Genomic DNA, 15,383 nt, shown 5'->3' with positions numbered 1-15,383 from the left:
TTGTACAATATCCAACCCTTTTTAATAAATACTGTTTAGTTTAGCTATAAATACAGAAAATGTGATGTCACTACACAGGAACAAAGTTTTAATTGATTGAAAATCTAGCAGTTAGCTTCTTCCTCAGTTTAACCAGTTATTGAATAAAACCTTGATCCCAGTTTGCTATACTGCACTGTCTCATTAAAAACTGGCTTAAATCAAATGGCAAGAGATAAAACAAATTAGAAAAATGCAAAAATCTTTTTTTTTTGTAAAGTGAATTTTAGCCAAGAGATAAAATAAAATGCTTCTCAGTTTTCAGCTCCCCTCTAAGATGTGGCTTGTTCTAATAGGAGCCTGAGCTGTTCGGCCTGTTGAGATAGTTCTGCCACCTGATCTTTCATCTCTTGTAAGGCCGTGGGGTTTGGCTGCATTACTGCATTCTTAGTTGCCATGGCAACCTTTTTCATCCATCCACAGAACTGATTGCTTCTACTAAGCATCTCTTTGTGAACGTTCTTCTGTTCGGTCTCACGGCACAGCAAGTCCACCAGCTTTTGGCCAATCATTATCACTACTTTGCTGTTTTTGATTAAAACTTCAGAGGACTGGTTTTCATTGACATTGTTAGTGAACACGATGATAGCCTTTTGCAGGGCATTGAAGAACATTCTGCATTGGTCATTGCCAGAGGTCAGGGACTGGGTCTCCTTCAGCTCTTTAATACTGCCATCTCTTGGTTTGCGAATCTTTTCTTCTGTCATCTGCACAAGAGCAAAGCCAAGTTAAGGAAGTCTAAATCTGAATTGTAGCAAACAACACTCTTCAAGTACTTGCACTGCGTATGAAATTAAACAGTTTATTTTTGCACACAAACTCCCAAAGACAATGAAATAAAAGATTTGCCTTTACATTACTCTTTTCACAATCAATCAGACACCTTGAAGTCTTTACAACCCATGAAATACTTTTTGAAATGTCATCACACTCACTCTCCCTTTCTCACGCCCTTTAGAAAGTCTAAGTTGTACAGACGGACAGACATCATTAAAATGGTGAACAATTTAATACGACAACAAAAAAAAATTCAAGAATTCATTTCTGTGGGACTGTATAAAACTGATAGAATCATAGTCCGACTACAACTGAAAGGTCATGCATAATTCTGATTTCTATTTTAAAAAAGAGCAAAGAGGCACTGGAAAAGATGTAAAAACAAACATATTAGAATAAACCTGGAGTTGAGCTTATACCCAAGGTAAAACTGAAAGGAGATGGGTTTCTACTTTCCAGGGAGAAAACAATTCAAGCATCACCCAAAAAAGATCTTTACACTGTCAGAATCTTTCATTATGTTAGACATACAGGTCATTCTCCTATAACGTGTGTTTCGTCAACTCATTTTGGCTGTAACATGACTGGTGAATTGGGGAACGATTTTTAAAGAAAGCAAACTCCCATTGGCTATTACACAATTCCATCCCTGGTTACCTTAAATTCATTCTGGGGTATACTTCTGTAACCCTCTAGGGCTCTATACTCTCCCTCATTGTGAAACCACCTCCAATCCCCACAACTGCTCCACATCAGAGAACTGTTCTCGGTGTACCTCCTACACTCCCAACAACCCTTTGTGTGTGTGTCACTTCCTTCAGACCCCCTCCTCTCCAGATTCCTGAAACCTCTTGGCATTGTAAACCTCCCTATTTTCTGCACCATCCTCCTGTACTTAAGCCCTCTCGATCTTGGTAACCTCTTCACGTCCCTATAAACCTACTGACCTCTAACCACCTTCATCACCATGAATCCGAACAATTACTGAAGCCTTCATTTGGAATTTTTTTCTCATTTTTAAGTGGCAGTTTTGTGAGATGCAGGAATTGGTTTCCAAGTGGCAAGAAACTAACGTGGTGAAGTTTCATGGATTCTGTTGTTCTCGACAGATTGTCACTCAAAGGACTATATAACCAGGGAACCTGAGTGCAGACTGGTATGACCTGTACTCAAACTTAGAAACCCCTTAAAGTATAAATTGACTATTTTTCATTAATATATATGATTTTAACATTTACTTAGACTGTGCTATTGTTTGTGTTTGGTTAACGACTATTTTGTTTCAAATTTTTACTGACATTTTTGGTGGTTCGTCCCTAAACCATAGGTGCTATTATTTCCATTGCACAATTTTCTACAACATAAGGTCACACAAGGACAATTACCACATTATAGCAGAACAGACTGCAGGGAAGACACTTTTACCTAGGCCAGGCCAATATCTACTCATAATAGGGTATTAATAAATCCAATTGAGAAATCAGAACCAACTCAGTCATACAGCATAGAAATAAGTCCTTTAACCCATTACATTTTTGCCAACTAACAAACACTAATCTATACTAATCCATTTAACTGTGCTTGGTTCACAACTGACTGTGCCCTGGGATTTTAGTCACTCATCCAAATGCTTTTTAAATGGTGCGAGTATCTGCCTCCACTACTCTCTCAGACAGCATGCAGTATATCTACCACACTCTGGATTTTAAAAAAAAAATCACCTCTCCTCTAAACTACTCAATTCTCACCTTAAAATTATGCCCTCTGGTCTTAGCAGAGAAGAGATTGACATGAGCAACTCTAACTTCAATCAGATTCCCCCTTCAGCCTTCTCTGTTCCAAGGAAAGCAAACCCAGCTATCCAGTAACTTCTCAAAACTGAAGACTTTTCATCCCAGACAATATTCTGGTGAATCTCCTATGCACCCTCTCCAATGCAATCATGTCCTTCTGATAATATGGTGACCAGAACTGCACACAGTATTCAATCTGTTGCCTAACCAATGTTCTACAAAGTTGTAACAAGACTTTCCTGTTCCTCTATTCAGTGCTCCCTTTTTCACCACCCTGTCTGCCTGTGCTGATATCTTCACAGATCTACAGACTTGTATACCAAAGTCCCCATGTTCCTCAGTACTCCCTAGGGATCTATCGTTCATTGTATATAGCTTTCCCTTATTAGACGTCCCAAAATGATCAATGTCAAACTGTAGCCTGAAACAATCCTCCTTACTATCAACACCACCAATTTTCTTGCCATCCACAAACTTTAATTATACCTTCAAATCCTCAAAGTTGTTAATGCAAATAACAAGCAGCAAGGGTCTCAGTACCAAATCTGCTTTCCACTGCTGTCTGTAGACTCCCAATCACATAACCAACCCTCTGCCATTATTTTTTGCCTTCTATTTGAAAACCAAATTTAGATCCCTGGATACCTTAGAGGCCAGCCTTCCATGTGGGACCTTGTCAAAGACCTTACTGAAATCTATGTAAACCACATCAACTACACTGCCCTCATTTGTCACTTATTCAAATAAACTCAATCAGATAGGACTTTCCTCTAACAAACCCAAGCTGACTATCCCATATCAATGCCTGTCCTTCATGTTTTGATTAATCCTATCCTTCAGAACTTTTTCCAATATTTCCCTACCACTGATATCAAAGTAACTCCATACCCAAAGGGGAATTCAGTAAAATGGAACAGTTGACATTAATAATACAGCTGTATTTAAATACACACAGGATGGGAAAGGAACAGAAAGATGTTTTGATGCGGAAGTTGAGAGTTTAGAGCCCAAACACTGATAATGACCTGCTAGCTTGAAGTTTCTTTGCCATAAATGAAATATAACATAAGTTATGGAAACTGGAGAAAGATACAAGTTTATGACTGTGGGAGGGGAGATTTGGCTTAGTGTGATACGTGAAGGAAAGGAAAGCTACAGAGGCAGTTGACTAGAGACTCAATCCTCGTTACCAAAGAATTAATGAGCTCCTCTACATTATTGCTGGAAGACAGGTTTTTTTTTGGGGGGGGGGGGGGGGGGGGGGCGGTGAGCGGGGGAGGCTTCCAAGTTTCACACAGTCCTGATTCAGAACTATGTCACTATCGCTTCAGTATCACTGGCTCAAACTCCTGGAGACCCTCCCTAACAGCATTGTGAATGTACTTACAGCACAAGAATGACAGGCTTTGGTCCAGCCACAGGAAATGATACACGTTCACCATTATGGTTCAAACCTGTTAACCCTCTAACATGAAACAAAAGGGAAATAAAGTCCCACCACTTCAAGAAATACTTTTAATGAAAGAGCACATTCGATGCGTTTCTCGAAGACTTAAAAATCAAAGATATGGTGCAAACTTAAGCAACAATGTACTTTACAAAATCTCAGCAACAACGAAGCAGGTACCTTTCGTTCTAAAAGGAGCTTCTTTTGCTTGAAGGTCTCTCGCTCTTGGTGTTTGATGCTTTCCTTTTTTTGCTCTTGCCTTTTGAATTCCTCTTTCCTCTGCAAAGAAACACCAGTGAGATTATCAGGAGAATGTTACTCAAGGTCCCAGAAGAGGTCCACTCAATAAGGGCTTACACCTGCCAGCATCAACCTCCAGCCTGCTGAGGAGCACCAGTCATTAGGCAGACTTTGCTGCAGAGGTACAAGCACAGGCCACATTGATACTTATGCTGCCAAAGTGGACAGCTGTGTTGTAAAAGCTGCTATCAGGATCACTACTTCCTGAATTTGCACCAGTCTCTTCGCAGTTTCTTAGATAGCACCTTCCAAAAAGGCATGGACAAGGTCAGCAGAATCACCATCTGCAAGTTGCCTTTTAAACCAAACAGCATCCTGACTTGGAAATATGTTGCTATCTCTTCATTGGTTCAAACTCCCAGACTTTCTTCCTGTACAGCAATGTTGATCTAATTACAGCACAAGATTGACAGGTGATTCACTACCACCTTCTCAAGGGCAGCTAGGATGTGCAATAATTGCAGGCAAGCCCACATTCTGAGAATGGATTTTGTACAAAATACAGGATGTGCCAAGGAGCGTGTCGGTATCTAAAGGTCATTGAGAGTGTGTCACTATTTAAAGGGCCTACTGGAATGCTTCAAGATTTAAAGGAACCTGGGAATAATATTTACAGGGACACAAGGAATGCAGCAGGATTTGAGGAGGAAAGATGCAATTGCATTTGTTTAACTCTTTTCACATTGCAATATGCTCTGCAGCCATGGATCACTGTTGTTATGTAGGGAGAAACTAATACATATCTATTAACTTCCTGATCAATGCTTAACAATGATTTGGGATGCATTCAGAACTTGCAAAGCAAAATTAATGACTTTTGTATGACAATATCAAAACAGGATCCTTTGAATGTGTCAGAATACAAGTGAGGGTGGTACAGTGATGGAGTCCCTATCTCTGAGCCAGGAGGCTCAGTTCAATTTCCACCTCCTCCAGTGGTGTACAGTATAATCTCTGAACAGGTTGATTCAAAATGTCTATAACAGAGACTCTGACAGATGCCAGCTTATAACAACCAGATCACCCCAATGTGCTTTGCTGCCAATTAAGTACTTCTTGAAGCATAGTCACTGTTGTAGTAAACGAGGAATTCTCAGGAGTGTCATTTAACTGCGAAGATTGGTTGCAGCACACTTGTACTGGCCACATCGCCCACACCTGTAACTGTACTTTCTGTCACAGCAAATCCTATAATTAAAGATTATTAAAATACAAAGTAAAAAATCTCAATCTCTATGGCACAGCGCTCCGAAAGCTAGTGCTTCCAAATAAACCTGTTGGACTATAACCTGGTGTTGTACGATTTTTTAACATTATGCACCCCAGTCCAACACCAGCACCTCCAAATCATGATTAAAATACAACAGAGTTGTGGAAAAGCTGAAGTAGATTTATGGGATTGTTCTGGAGCAGAGTCACATATTAGCTTCGGCAGAAATTACCCAAATAGTAACTAATTTGCTCTAGTTACAAGATTACACTTTACTGTTCCTTATTTTCTACACTGCAAACATCTGTTCATCAAAAACTTATATAATTTTACGAAATTTGCAAAAGCAGATTATAACATGAAAGATATTCACTCTGCTTGCATGTAGTGAGATGTCAGGTCATCCTGAAATCTCTGCTTCTGATCACTGCCAGATTGATTGCAGCTCACAGCAGTTGGAAATAGAAGTAATACTTAGAGGTTCAGTAGAGAAAGTCATGGCTCAGAAGACGTCCGGTAATAGCTGCGGGGGACTGGCAGGGTCGCAGGAGAGAGCGCGGTGATTCAGAGAAACCAGTAGGGACTTTGGAATGGACAGTGAGGTCGGAGGAGAGAGAATGAGGACTTGAGAGTGGTAGCAGCAAAGGCTCTGGAGAGGGCTCGTGAATGTAAATTAGTTAAGTACATAAAAATTGATTGTAAAAGCTTCTACAGGTATATAAAAAAGGTTAGCAGAGACAATTGTGGGTCCACTATAGACAGAGACATGCGACTATCATGGAAAGTGGCAGAGAAACTAAATATGGGAGGATGTTACAAGTAATCTCCCAGAAATAAATATACCCAAGGGATGAGTGAGAATAAGGAACTGAAATAAATTAGTAAAGAAGCATTATCAATAATTATTAGAACTGCAAGTTAACAAACCCCAGTATATAATTATCTACTTTCCACAGTGGTGTAAGAGGCAGCTATAGAGATAATGTATTGGTAATTTCTTTTTCAATATTCTGCAGATTCTGTAAATTGGAAGGAATGAAATCTAACCCCACTGTTTAAGAGAGCATGGGAAAAGAGGGAAGTACAGACCTGTTAACCTTACATCAGTAGTAGGGAAAATACTAGAAACGATGAAAGGATATAATAACTGGACACAAAGTAATAATTTGATTGAACAGAATCAACATGGATTTATGAAGGGAAATCATGTTTGAGAAACCGTTTTTTTTGAGTATGTAACTAATAGAGTTGATAATAGGGGACAAGTAGATGTGGTGTATTTTGGTTTTTCAGAAGGCTGCATAACATACACAGGTTAATGAACAAAATTAAAGTACAAGGGATTGGGATAATATGAGGATTGGTTACAATAAAGAAAACAAACAGTAGGAATAAATGAATCATTCTCAGCTTAGCAATCTGTGTCTAGTGGGGTATAGCAAGGATCAGTGCTTGGATCCCAGGTGTTCACTATAAAAATGATTTGGCCAATTAAAATTTACAAAATCTGCTGTGACACAACACTACGTAAAATTAAAAATTGTGACAATGCAAAGGAGCTTCATGGGTAATTAAACAAGCTGAGGGACTGGGCAAGAACACGACAGGTGGAATATAATGTCAATAAGTGAGGTTATCCGTTTTGGTAGACGATATGGGGGTACACTATTTGTTAAATGGTGAAAGATTGTTGTGCAAAGGGACATGTATTTATGTGAAACCCAAGCACACAGGTGCAGCAAGCAATTAGAAGGGAAAACTGTACACTGCCCCTTATTGAGAGAGAATTTGAGTAGAGAAGTATATTTGCCTTTCTGCAGTTGCACAGAGCCTTGGGAGACTGCACCCCTGGAGTACTGTGTGCAGTTCTTGTCCCCTTTCCAAAAGGATATACTTTCCATATAATGAATGTAGAACAAGTTCATCAGATTGATTTCTGGGATAGTAAACTGGACCTGTATTATCAGGAATTTAAAAGAATGAGAAGTGATCAAATATTAACTTTAAAAATTCATAACAAAACAGACAGGGTAGATGCAGACAGGATGCTTCCCCTGGCTGGGGGAGTCTAGAACGAGGAGCACAGTCTCAGAGTAAGGGTAGGGCCACCTAGGACAGAGGAAGAATTTCTGCAGCCAGTAGTTTTGGAATTCTCTGCCCAAGACCTGTGAAAGCTTGGTCAATGAGCACATTTAAAGTACAGATTGATTTCATTAACATCCATAAATCTATCTAACGATTAGAGGGAAGTGCAGAAAATGGTTTTGAGACAAAAGATTAGCCACAATCTAGAATGATAAAGCACAGTTGAGGGGCTAAATTGCTAACTTCCATTCGTATGTTCCAAAGTTTCTGGAGAAAGCAAGTGAATCGGGCAGCAGAGAAGTGAAACAGGATCTAACAGAGCATTCCTAAGAAGGAGGTGAGCAACTACGCAGGCACAAACCAGTGCTAGCACAGTTTGATCACAGTTCAGTAACAGCAGTGGGAGAAACTGCCAGGGGATGTAGTGTGTGCAGAGAGTATGCCTGCTGTTCAGAATTCAGGATTTACAGTTTAAATGAGATACCACAGGGTGGGTGATTATCAAAGGGTGACCCCAGTGAGCGTGGAGGCTCTGTCAGCAGAAGTGGGCACTATATGCCCTCCACTAACAAATGGCGCTCGCAGCACAAAAATGGGTGTTTGCTCTGGGACTGATTTTAAATGTTATTTGAGACTGTGGCACTTGCCGTTCATTTACTCACCTGTAACTGGACGTAATCGCAGTCTTCTATGTGAGTTTGCTTGGCGATTAGCAGGTTGCTTGGTTTTGAATTATGTTCTTTCCTTGGAGGCGTTGGCAGTGGGGCTTTATGTTTGATAGAGAGCCCGTTGGTCTTCCTCTGCGGACGAGGCTGGTTGTCACTGGTGGACTGTGGTTTGCCCGGCGTTGAAGGGGATGGCTGCTGACACCGTCTTTCCTTCCTCCCTGCCACCTGGTTGAAGAGAAGCTTGCTGTTGGCAATTATAATGGACGCAAGTCGCTTCACATCATCTGGGACGGTCCGGGTCACCATGATGAAGCGGTCAAGGTCGTCAGGGTTGGCTTGAGGGTCGCTCACCACCAGGACATCGAGTGACCAGTCCGAGGTGCCCAGTGCCTGGCAGGTCTCCACCATGATCTGGTAGGAGTCCTCCAGGATCAGGAGCTGCTTGTACAGCCGGTTCTGGAGGTTGCCATCCGTCAGGCGGGTGGCATTGACTTTCACCCCCCTCACGAAGTCCATGAGGGCGCCCAGCGACTTCATCACCTGGCCGGCCGCCGAGCGGATCTGGCCGAGGTTCTCTTCCAGCAAGGACAGCTGCCTCCACCGGCTGCTGACGAACACCATGATGCTGCCCACCGAGTCGGCGACCTGCTGCTGCAGCTGCACCAACCGGCCGACGGCCATCTCCACGTCCAGGGTGATCTCCCGGGCGGTGTCGGGCACCGCGGGGCCGGGCTGGGGCTGGGGCTGGGCCTGGGCCTGGGGCCCGGGCTCCTTCTCCTCCCGGGAGGCCTGCCCGTCCCTGGACACCTGCGGGGGCACATCGTAGACGGGCTCCGCGGGGCTCCTGGCACCGCCCGCGCCTCCGGGGCTGAGCCGGGGCAGGTCGTAAACGTTGTGATGCGCGGGGTCCGGGCCGAGTCTGGCGGCGCTCACCGGCACGTCGTAGACTTCTGGAAACTTCGACAGGCGGCGGTTGGGGTCGGCCCGCTCGCGCGCCGGGGGTACGTCATAAAGTGAGCGCTGCGCCGCCGCCGCCGCCGCCGGGGGGACGTCATACAGCGCCTGGCGGGCAGTGCCCGGATGTTGCAGCCTGGCCGGCAGCGTGCCGTGGTCAGGCGGACCCCAGCCTCCAGCGCCGCCCGTGGTGGGAGGAACATCGTACAGGGCTTTCCTGGGCACGGCGGCTCCGTCCCTGGAGAGCGGCACGTCGTACAGCTCGGCTTTGGCAGCCCGGCTGGCGTCCGCTGGGTCCCAGCTGAGTTTGCGGGGAGCGGGCAGGGTGCAATACGGCCCGACCGACAACCTCTGGGGCTCGCCTCCGTAAGACACCGGGATGTCGTAGTTGCTCTCTCTATTCGGCCCATCTCTGCATACACTTGGAGGAACATCGTACACCTGCAAAACCAACCAGACGCGTAGGACCGTGAGATACAGGAGCAAAACTAGACCATTCTGCCCATCGAGTCTGCTGTACCATTTTGATCATGGCTGATATGTCTCTCAACCCCAATCCCTGCAATCCTTAATCCCCTTGTGTATATAAAAAAACAGCTGCATGAAACAAAGACAGATATTGCTGGAAAAACTCAGCAGATCTGACAGCATCTGTGGAGAGAAATCTTTATTTCTTTATTTTTCCACTTGTACCAAGGACAACCGTAATGCTTTACTTTTAACTTTGTTTCTCCATGTTACTAACTCTACCTAAGTTTTGTACATAAGTTAGCGCCGTGTGTGGCGACATTATACACTTTTCAGTCTATGTAGAGTATTTAAGCACACCTGACAATAAAGATTAAATCAAATCAAAAATCAAATTAAAGTTAACGTTTCTGGACCAGTGACCCCTCTTCAGGTGAAGAAGTTTTGAAGGTTATGAAGAAATGTCACTTGACCCGAGATGTTAACTGATTTCTTTCCACAGACACTACCAGATGTGCTAGATTTTTCCAAAAACCATCTCTGTTTTAAATACATTCAATGACTTTGCCTCCACAGTCCTCTATGGCAATGAGTTCCACAGATTAACTGGCTGAAGGAATTTCCCCTAGCTCTAAAGGATGGTCCCTTCACTTTGAGGCATACCTTCTGAAGTAAATGCCATAAGGAAGTTCTTGCAAGACCAAATTCAAGATCCCATTCTATGCTAAATTAACCAATCTTCCTTGGGGTCGTGGTCAATATTAATTGTCCCCAGTTCCTCACAGCCTTGAGAGAAACCAGAGCACATTGACTTATTGACAACATAGAAATAAAAAATAGAAGCAGGAGGAGGCCATTCAGCCCTTCAAGCCTGCTCTGACTTTTAATATAATCATGGCTGATCATCCAATTCAGTACCCTGTTCCTGCTTTCTCCTTTGATCCCTTTAGCCCTAAGAACTGTATCTAACTCCTTTGAAACATTCAATGTTTTGGCTTCAACCACCTTTTATGGTGAGACGTCCACAGGCTCAACATTCTCTGGCTGTAGGAATTCCTTCTCATCTCTTTCCTAAATAACCTACCCTGTATTCTTAAAATGAGACCCCTGGTTCTGGACTCCCTGATCATCAGGAACTCCTTCCTGTGTTTATCCTGTCTTGTCCTATTAAAACTTTATAGAATTCTAAGCGATCTTCCCCCCCCCCCCCCCCCCCCCCCGTCTTTCCTCTAAACTCCAGTAAATGTAGCCCTAACTGATGCAATTTCTCTTCATATGTCAGTCCTGCCATCCCAGGAATCAGTTCAGTAAACTTGTGCCGTACTCCCTCCATAGGCAGAACGTCGTTCCTTGAATAAGGAGACCAAGACTGCACACAATACTCCAGTTGTGGTCACACTAAGGCTCTGTACAACTGGAGCAAATAATCCCTGCTCCTGTACTCAAATCCTCTCACAATGAAAGCCAACATAGGATTTACCTTCTTCACTGCCTGCTGCACTTCCATACTTACTTTCAGTGACAGGTGTGCAAGGACACATGGGTCTCATTGCACTTTCCCTTTTCCCAAGCATGGTAGTCCACAAACCTACCAACATACTTAAACAGCAACTAATGAACCTGAAGGATCCATTAGATACTACCAGCAAAACTAATGACATTTACAAGATAGCATGCAAGGACTGTAAAAAAGTACTACATCAGTCAAACTAGCAGGAAACTTATCACCAGGATACATGAACACCAACTGGCCATCAAAAGACACGACCCACTATCACTAGTTTCCACACAGCACTAGACTCTCACTGATGATGTTACCTAGTCATGATGACAAAACGTCTGAAAACAAACCTTAACGTTCAGTGAGCTAAGTTACATACTAGTAATCTGTCTTCTTGATGTTGCTGCCAAAGTGGATAACCTCACATTTGCCCACATTACACTGAAACTGTCATGCTTTTGGCCACTCACTCAATTTGTCCAAATCAAACTGACGCATCTTTGCATCCTCCTCACAGTTCACCCTCCCAGCTAGTTTTGTGTCATCTGCAAATTTTGAAATGTGACATGTAGTTTCCTCATCTAAATCATTAATATATATTGTGAATAGTTAGTGACCAAGCACTAACTTGTGTTACCCCACTAGTCACTGACTGCCACTCACAAAATGACCGGTTTATTCCTACTCTTTATTTCCTGCTTACACCATATCAGTACACTAGCCCCCCAATCCCATGCACTTTAATTTTACATGCTAATTGCTTATCGAAATCGAAATCTTATTGAAAGCCTCCTGAAAGCATAACTAAACTATCTGTTGATTCCCCCATATCAATTCTACTCATTACAACTTCAAAAAAGCCCAGTAGATTCGCCAAGCATGTTTTCCCTTTTGTAAATCCATGCTGACTCTGTCCAATCCTGCCACTGTTTTCCAAGTTCTCTACTAATTTAAAATGGACTCAGCCGATGTGACTTAAGCCCAAAGCCAGAGATTTGAACCAAAATCTATTCTGATGCTTTGGTGCACCACTTGCAGTCATATTCTGCACATTAGGCAGCTCAGATGTCATGGTCACTGCTCAAAGAAGAGGTAGCTCTCCCCAATGTCTTCGCCAACAACATTATCACAGACTATCTGGTTATGATCTTGACTTTTGCTGCCTGTGGGGTAATGCCATACAAATTTGCTGGCACTTTTGGCATGAAGAAGCACATCAAAAGTATTTCTTGTTGCCTTGAAACATCTTGAAGTTATGTAAGCTCTCATTCCTTTACTGAAATAGTCCAAGTGCGGCGCTTTTTGGAAATTTGTGTCAGATGTGATATACGAAGAAGCCGTTCTTTTACCTGCTGCGAGACTGCAGCTCTGGGCCTCTCAAGGCTCAGTGGAATGTCGTACAGCTGCTGGATTAGAGACTTCTCTGCTTCGGTTTGGAACATTGAGAACTTCCTTGCTGGTCCAGGACTGCCATACATCTAGTGGAAAATATATTTGTAAAGTGCTGTCATTTGACAAAGTGGTGAAAACAAGGCTTTCTTGCAGAATATTCTCAGTTTTTCTAGCAACAGAAAGAATGTTTTTTGTGCACACTAACTGGGCACTGAACTACCCAGGAAGAGCAGGTCTGAGAATAGGAACACTGCTCAGCCCTTACCCTGGGTCTATAACAGACATTTCCAGCAGGGGGCAATATAGACTAAAATATTATAAAGTCCCCTCATAGCAATTACTGTACACCACTTTAGAAATAATTCTGCATTTTCCGTGGATGGCTGACTTAATTTCACAATTTTATTCAAATATTGGTTTGTTTCTGGACACTGCCAGTGTCATGTTTATTGAGCCAAAAAAACCCAAAAGAATTGCAAATGCTGGAAATCAGAAGCGCAAACAAAAATTGCTGGAATAAACTCAGCAGATCTGGCAGTATCTGCGGAGAGAAATCAAAGGGAATGTTTCGGAGCCAGTGACCTTTCTTCTGAACTTTCTGTACCTGAAACATTAACTCTTCTTTCTCTCCACAGATGCTGCCAGATCTGCTGAGTTTTCCCAACAATTTCTGCTTTGTTTCTGATTTATTCAGCATCCCCCATTATTCTGTAACATCTTGTTGAAACAGAGCTGAGACTTCTCTATAGGGGTTGTGGGGGTCCAGGGTGTTGTTCTTATAACGTAACTCAGCAATGCTGTTGCAGTATAATTTATACAGCAGAGGTCCTCCCCCAACTTTGTCCTACCTAAAGCTCATTCCCCCATCACCTTGGTGCTCACTGACTTACACTCACCGCTGGCAAAGTGATGTCTTGATTTTAAAATTTTCATCCATGTTTTTAAGTTTATCCATGGCCTCACGCTTCACTATGTCTGTAACCTGCTCCATTGCCAAAATCTTTGTCGAGGTCTCTGTTCATCTAAATCTGATCCCTTGAACATCCTTAATACCTCAACCCCTGGAATTTCTCCTCCCAACACCAGCTATCCCCAACCCCAGATCTCTCTGGCTTTGTCTTTACTTCTAAGATAATCCTTAAAATCTGACCAAACTTCTTACCAACTTCCCCATATGTATCTTTATGTGGCTAAGTATCGAGTTCTCCCTGACAGTGCTCTATGCAGTACCTTGGGCTGCATTATTACATTAGAGCTGTTATATAAATATAAGTTGTTGTTTTGCTTGTAGTTGAATGTCCTTAGACAATGCCAGCATAAAGAATGTGCTGTTATAGGGCCTACAGATTATAAGATTGCTACTGCTTGTGGGTAGGCTATTTAAGGATGGCTTGGCGGCTTAGTGGTTAGCACTGTTGCCTCACAGCATCAGGGACCCAGGTTCAATCCCAGCCTTGGGTGACCGTCTATGTGGAGTTTGCACATTCTCCCCATGTCTGTGTGGGTTTCTTCCAGGTGCTCTGGTTTCCTCCCACAATCCAAAGATGTGCCGGTCAGGTAAATTGGCCATGCTGAATTGCCCATAGTGTTCAGGGATGTTTAGGTTAGATGTATTAGTCCGGGGTAAATGTACAGTAATAGGCTAGGGAAATGGGTCTGGGAGGGCTTCTCTTCAGAAGGTCAGTGTGGACTTGTTGTGCCAAATGGCCTGCTTCCACACTGTAGGGATTCTATGAGGGATAATGGTGTTACATCTATGATCTACACAGACCATCAGTCTATCACATTAATGTTCGTTATACAGGGAGTTCTCAACATAATCTTGGTGGGTCACTATTAGTAACTGATAAGGATTCTTTCACTTCTCAACAAACATCACTCTCTCATCTTCAGTTGCCCTCTATCCTTCCTTCATTTACCCTTTTCCCAACCTATATTAACCTCTTGCCCACAGCCTCAGTCACCTGGCCTCTCCCCCACCCTCAGTTGCTCCTCCTGGATTGTCCCTATCCCCCTTCCACCAGTTATTCCTCGTCACTGCCCTCAATTACCCTTGCCAGTTACCCCCATCCTGAGTGATGTCTCCCAATTGCCTTCAGTTCGCCAGCCTCTCTCTAACTTGACTGCCTCAGTTTCCCTACCATTGTGTGGAGTTACCCCTTTCCAATCTCACAGCTTGCCCCTCCTGCCACCACCAACCCATCCACATGTAGGACCAAACTTTATAATGGGACTTCTTTCACTGGAGCATAAGAGGTTGAAAGGTGACTTTACAGAGGTTTATAAATTCATGAGGGGTATAGATAGGGTTAATGGTAGGTGCCTTTACCCTAGGATGGGGGATTTCAAGACAAGGGGCCATTTTCTTTTAAGGTGAGACAAGAGAGATTTAATACAAGCCTTGAGGGGCGAAGTATTTACAAAGAGGATGTTTTGCGTGTGGAATAAGCTTCCTGGGGAAGTAGTGGATTTCAGTACAATTACAATGTTTAGAGAGCACTTAGATATGTAGGTGAATAGGAACGTTTTGGAGGGACAAGGGCCAGGAGCAGACAGGTGGGACTAGTTTAGTTTAGGATTATGTTCAGCATGGACTGGTTGGACCGAAGGGTCTGTTTCCACACTGTATGACTCAATTAACATCTGAGAGGTTTTGGTGATACTTGAACTCCTGACTCTCTGAGTGTTGAAACAGATGGTCCTATGGAACAAGCAATGTTGCCAAATTCTGTTTCTTGTCTCCCTTCCC

At 43.1% G+C, this 15,383-nt stretch overlaps 1 protein-coding gene across 2 annotated transcripts in view; it reads right to left on the bottom strand.

Annotated features, from left to right (window-relative positions):
* Nucleotides 1–15,383, bottom strand: part of LOC140463151 (cas scaffolding protein family member 4-like) — a 100,989-nt gene continuing 85,606 nt past the window's right edge. For both annotated transcript variants that reach the window (XM_072556917.1, XM_072556916.1), the window contains exons 4-7: nucleotides 12,592–12,720; nucleotides 8,314–9,714; nucleotides 4,237–4,335; nucleotides 1–746 (exon numbers count right to left, since the gene is read on the bottom strand). In XM_072556917.1, coding sequence (XP_072413018.1) covers nucleotides 312–746; nucleotides 4,237–4,335; nucleotides 8,314–9,714; nucleotides 12,592–12,720 — 2,064 coding nt within the window. In that variant the 3' untranslated portion in view covers nucleotides 1–311. The remainder of the gene's footprint in view (nucleotides 747–4,236; nucleotides 4,336–8,313; nucleotides 9,715–12,591; nucleotides 12,721–15,383) is intronic.

This window comes from Chiloscyllium punctatum, chromosome 37, assembly GCF_047496795.1.
Source record: "Chiloscyllium punctatum isolate Juve2018m chromosome 37, sChiPun1.3, whole genome shotgun sequence".
NCBI lineage: Eukaryota > Metazoa > Chordata > Chondrichthyes > Orectolobiformes > Hemiscylliidae > Chiloscyllium > Chiloscyllium punctatum.
This window is presented reverse-complemented; position numbering and strand designations above follow the sequence as displayed.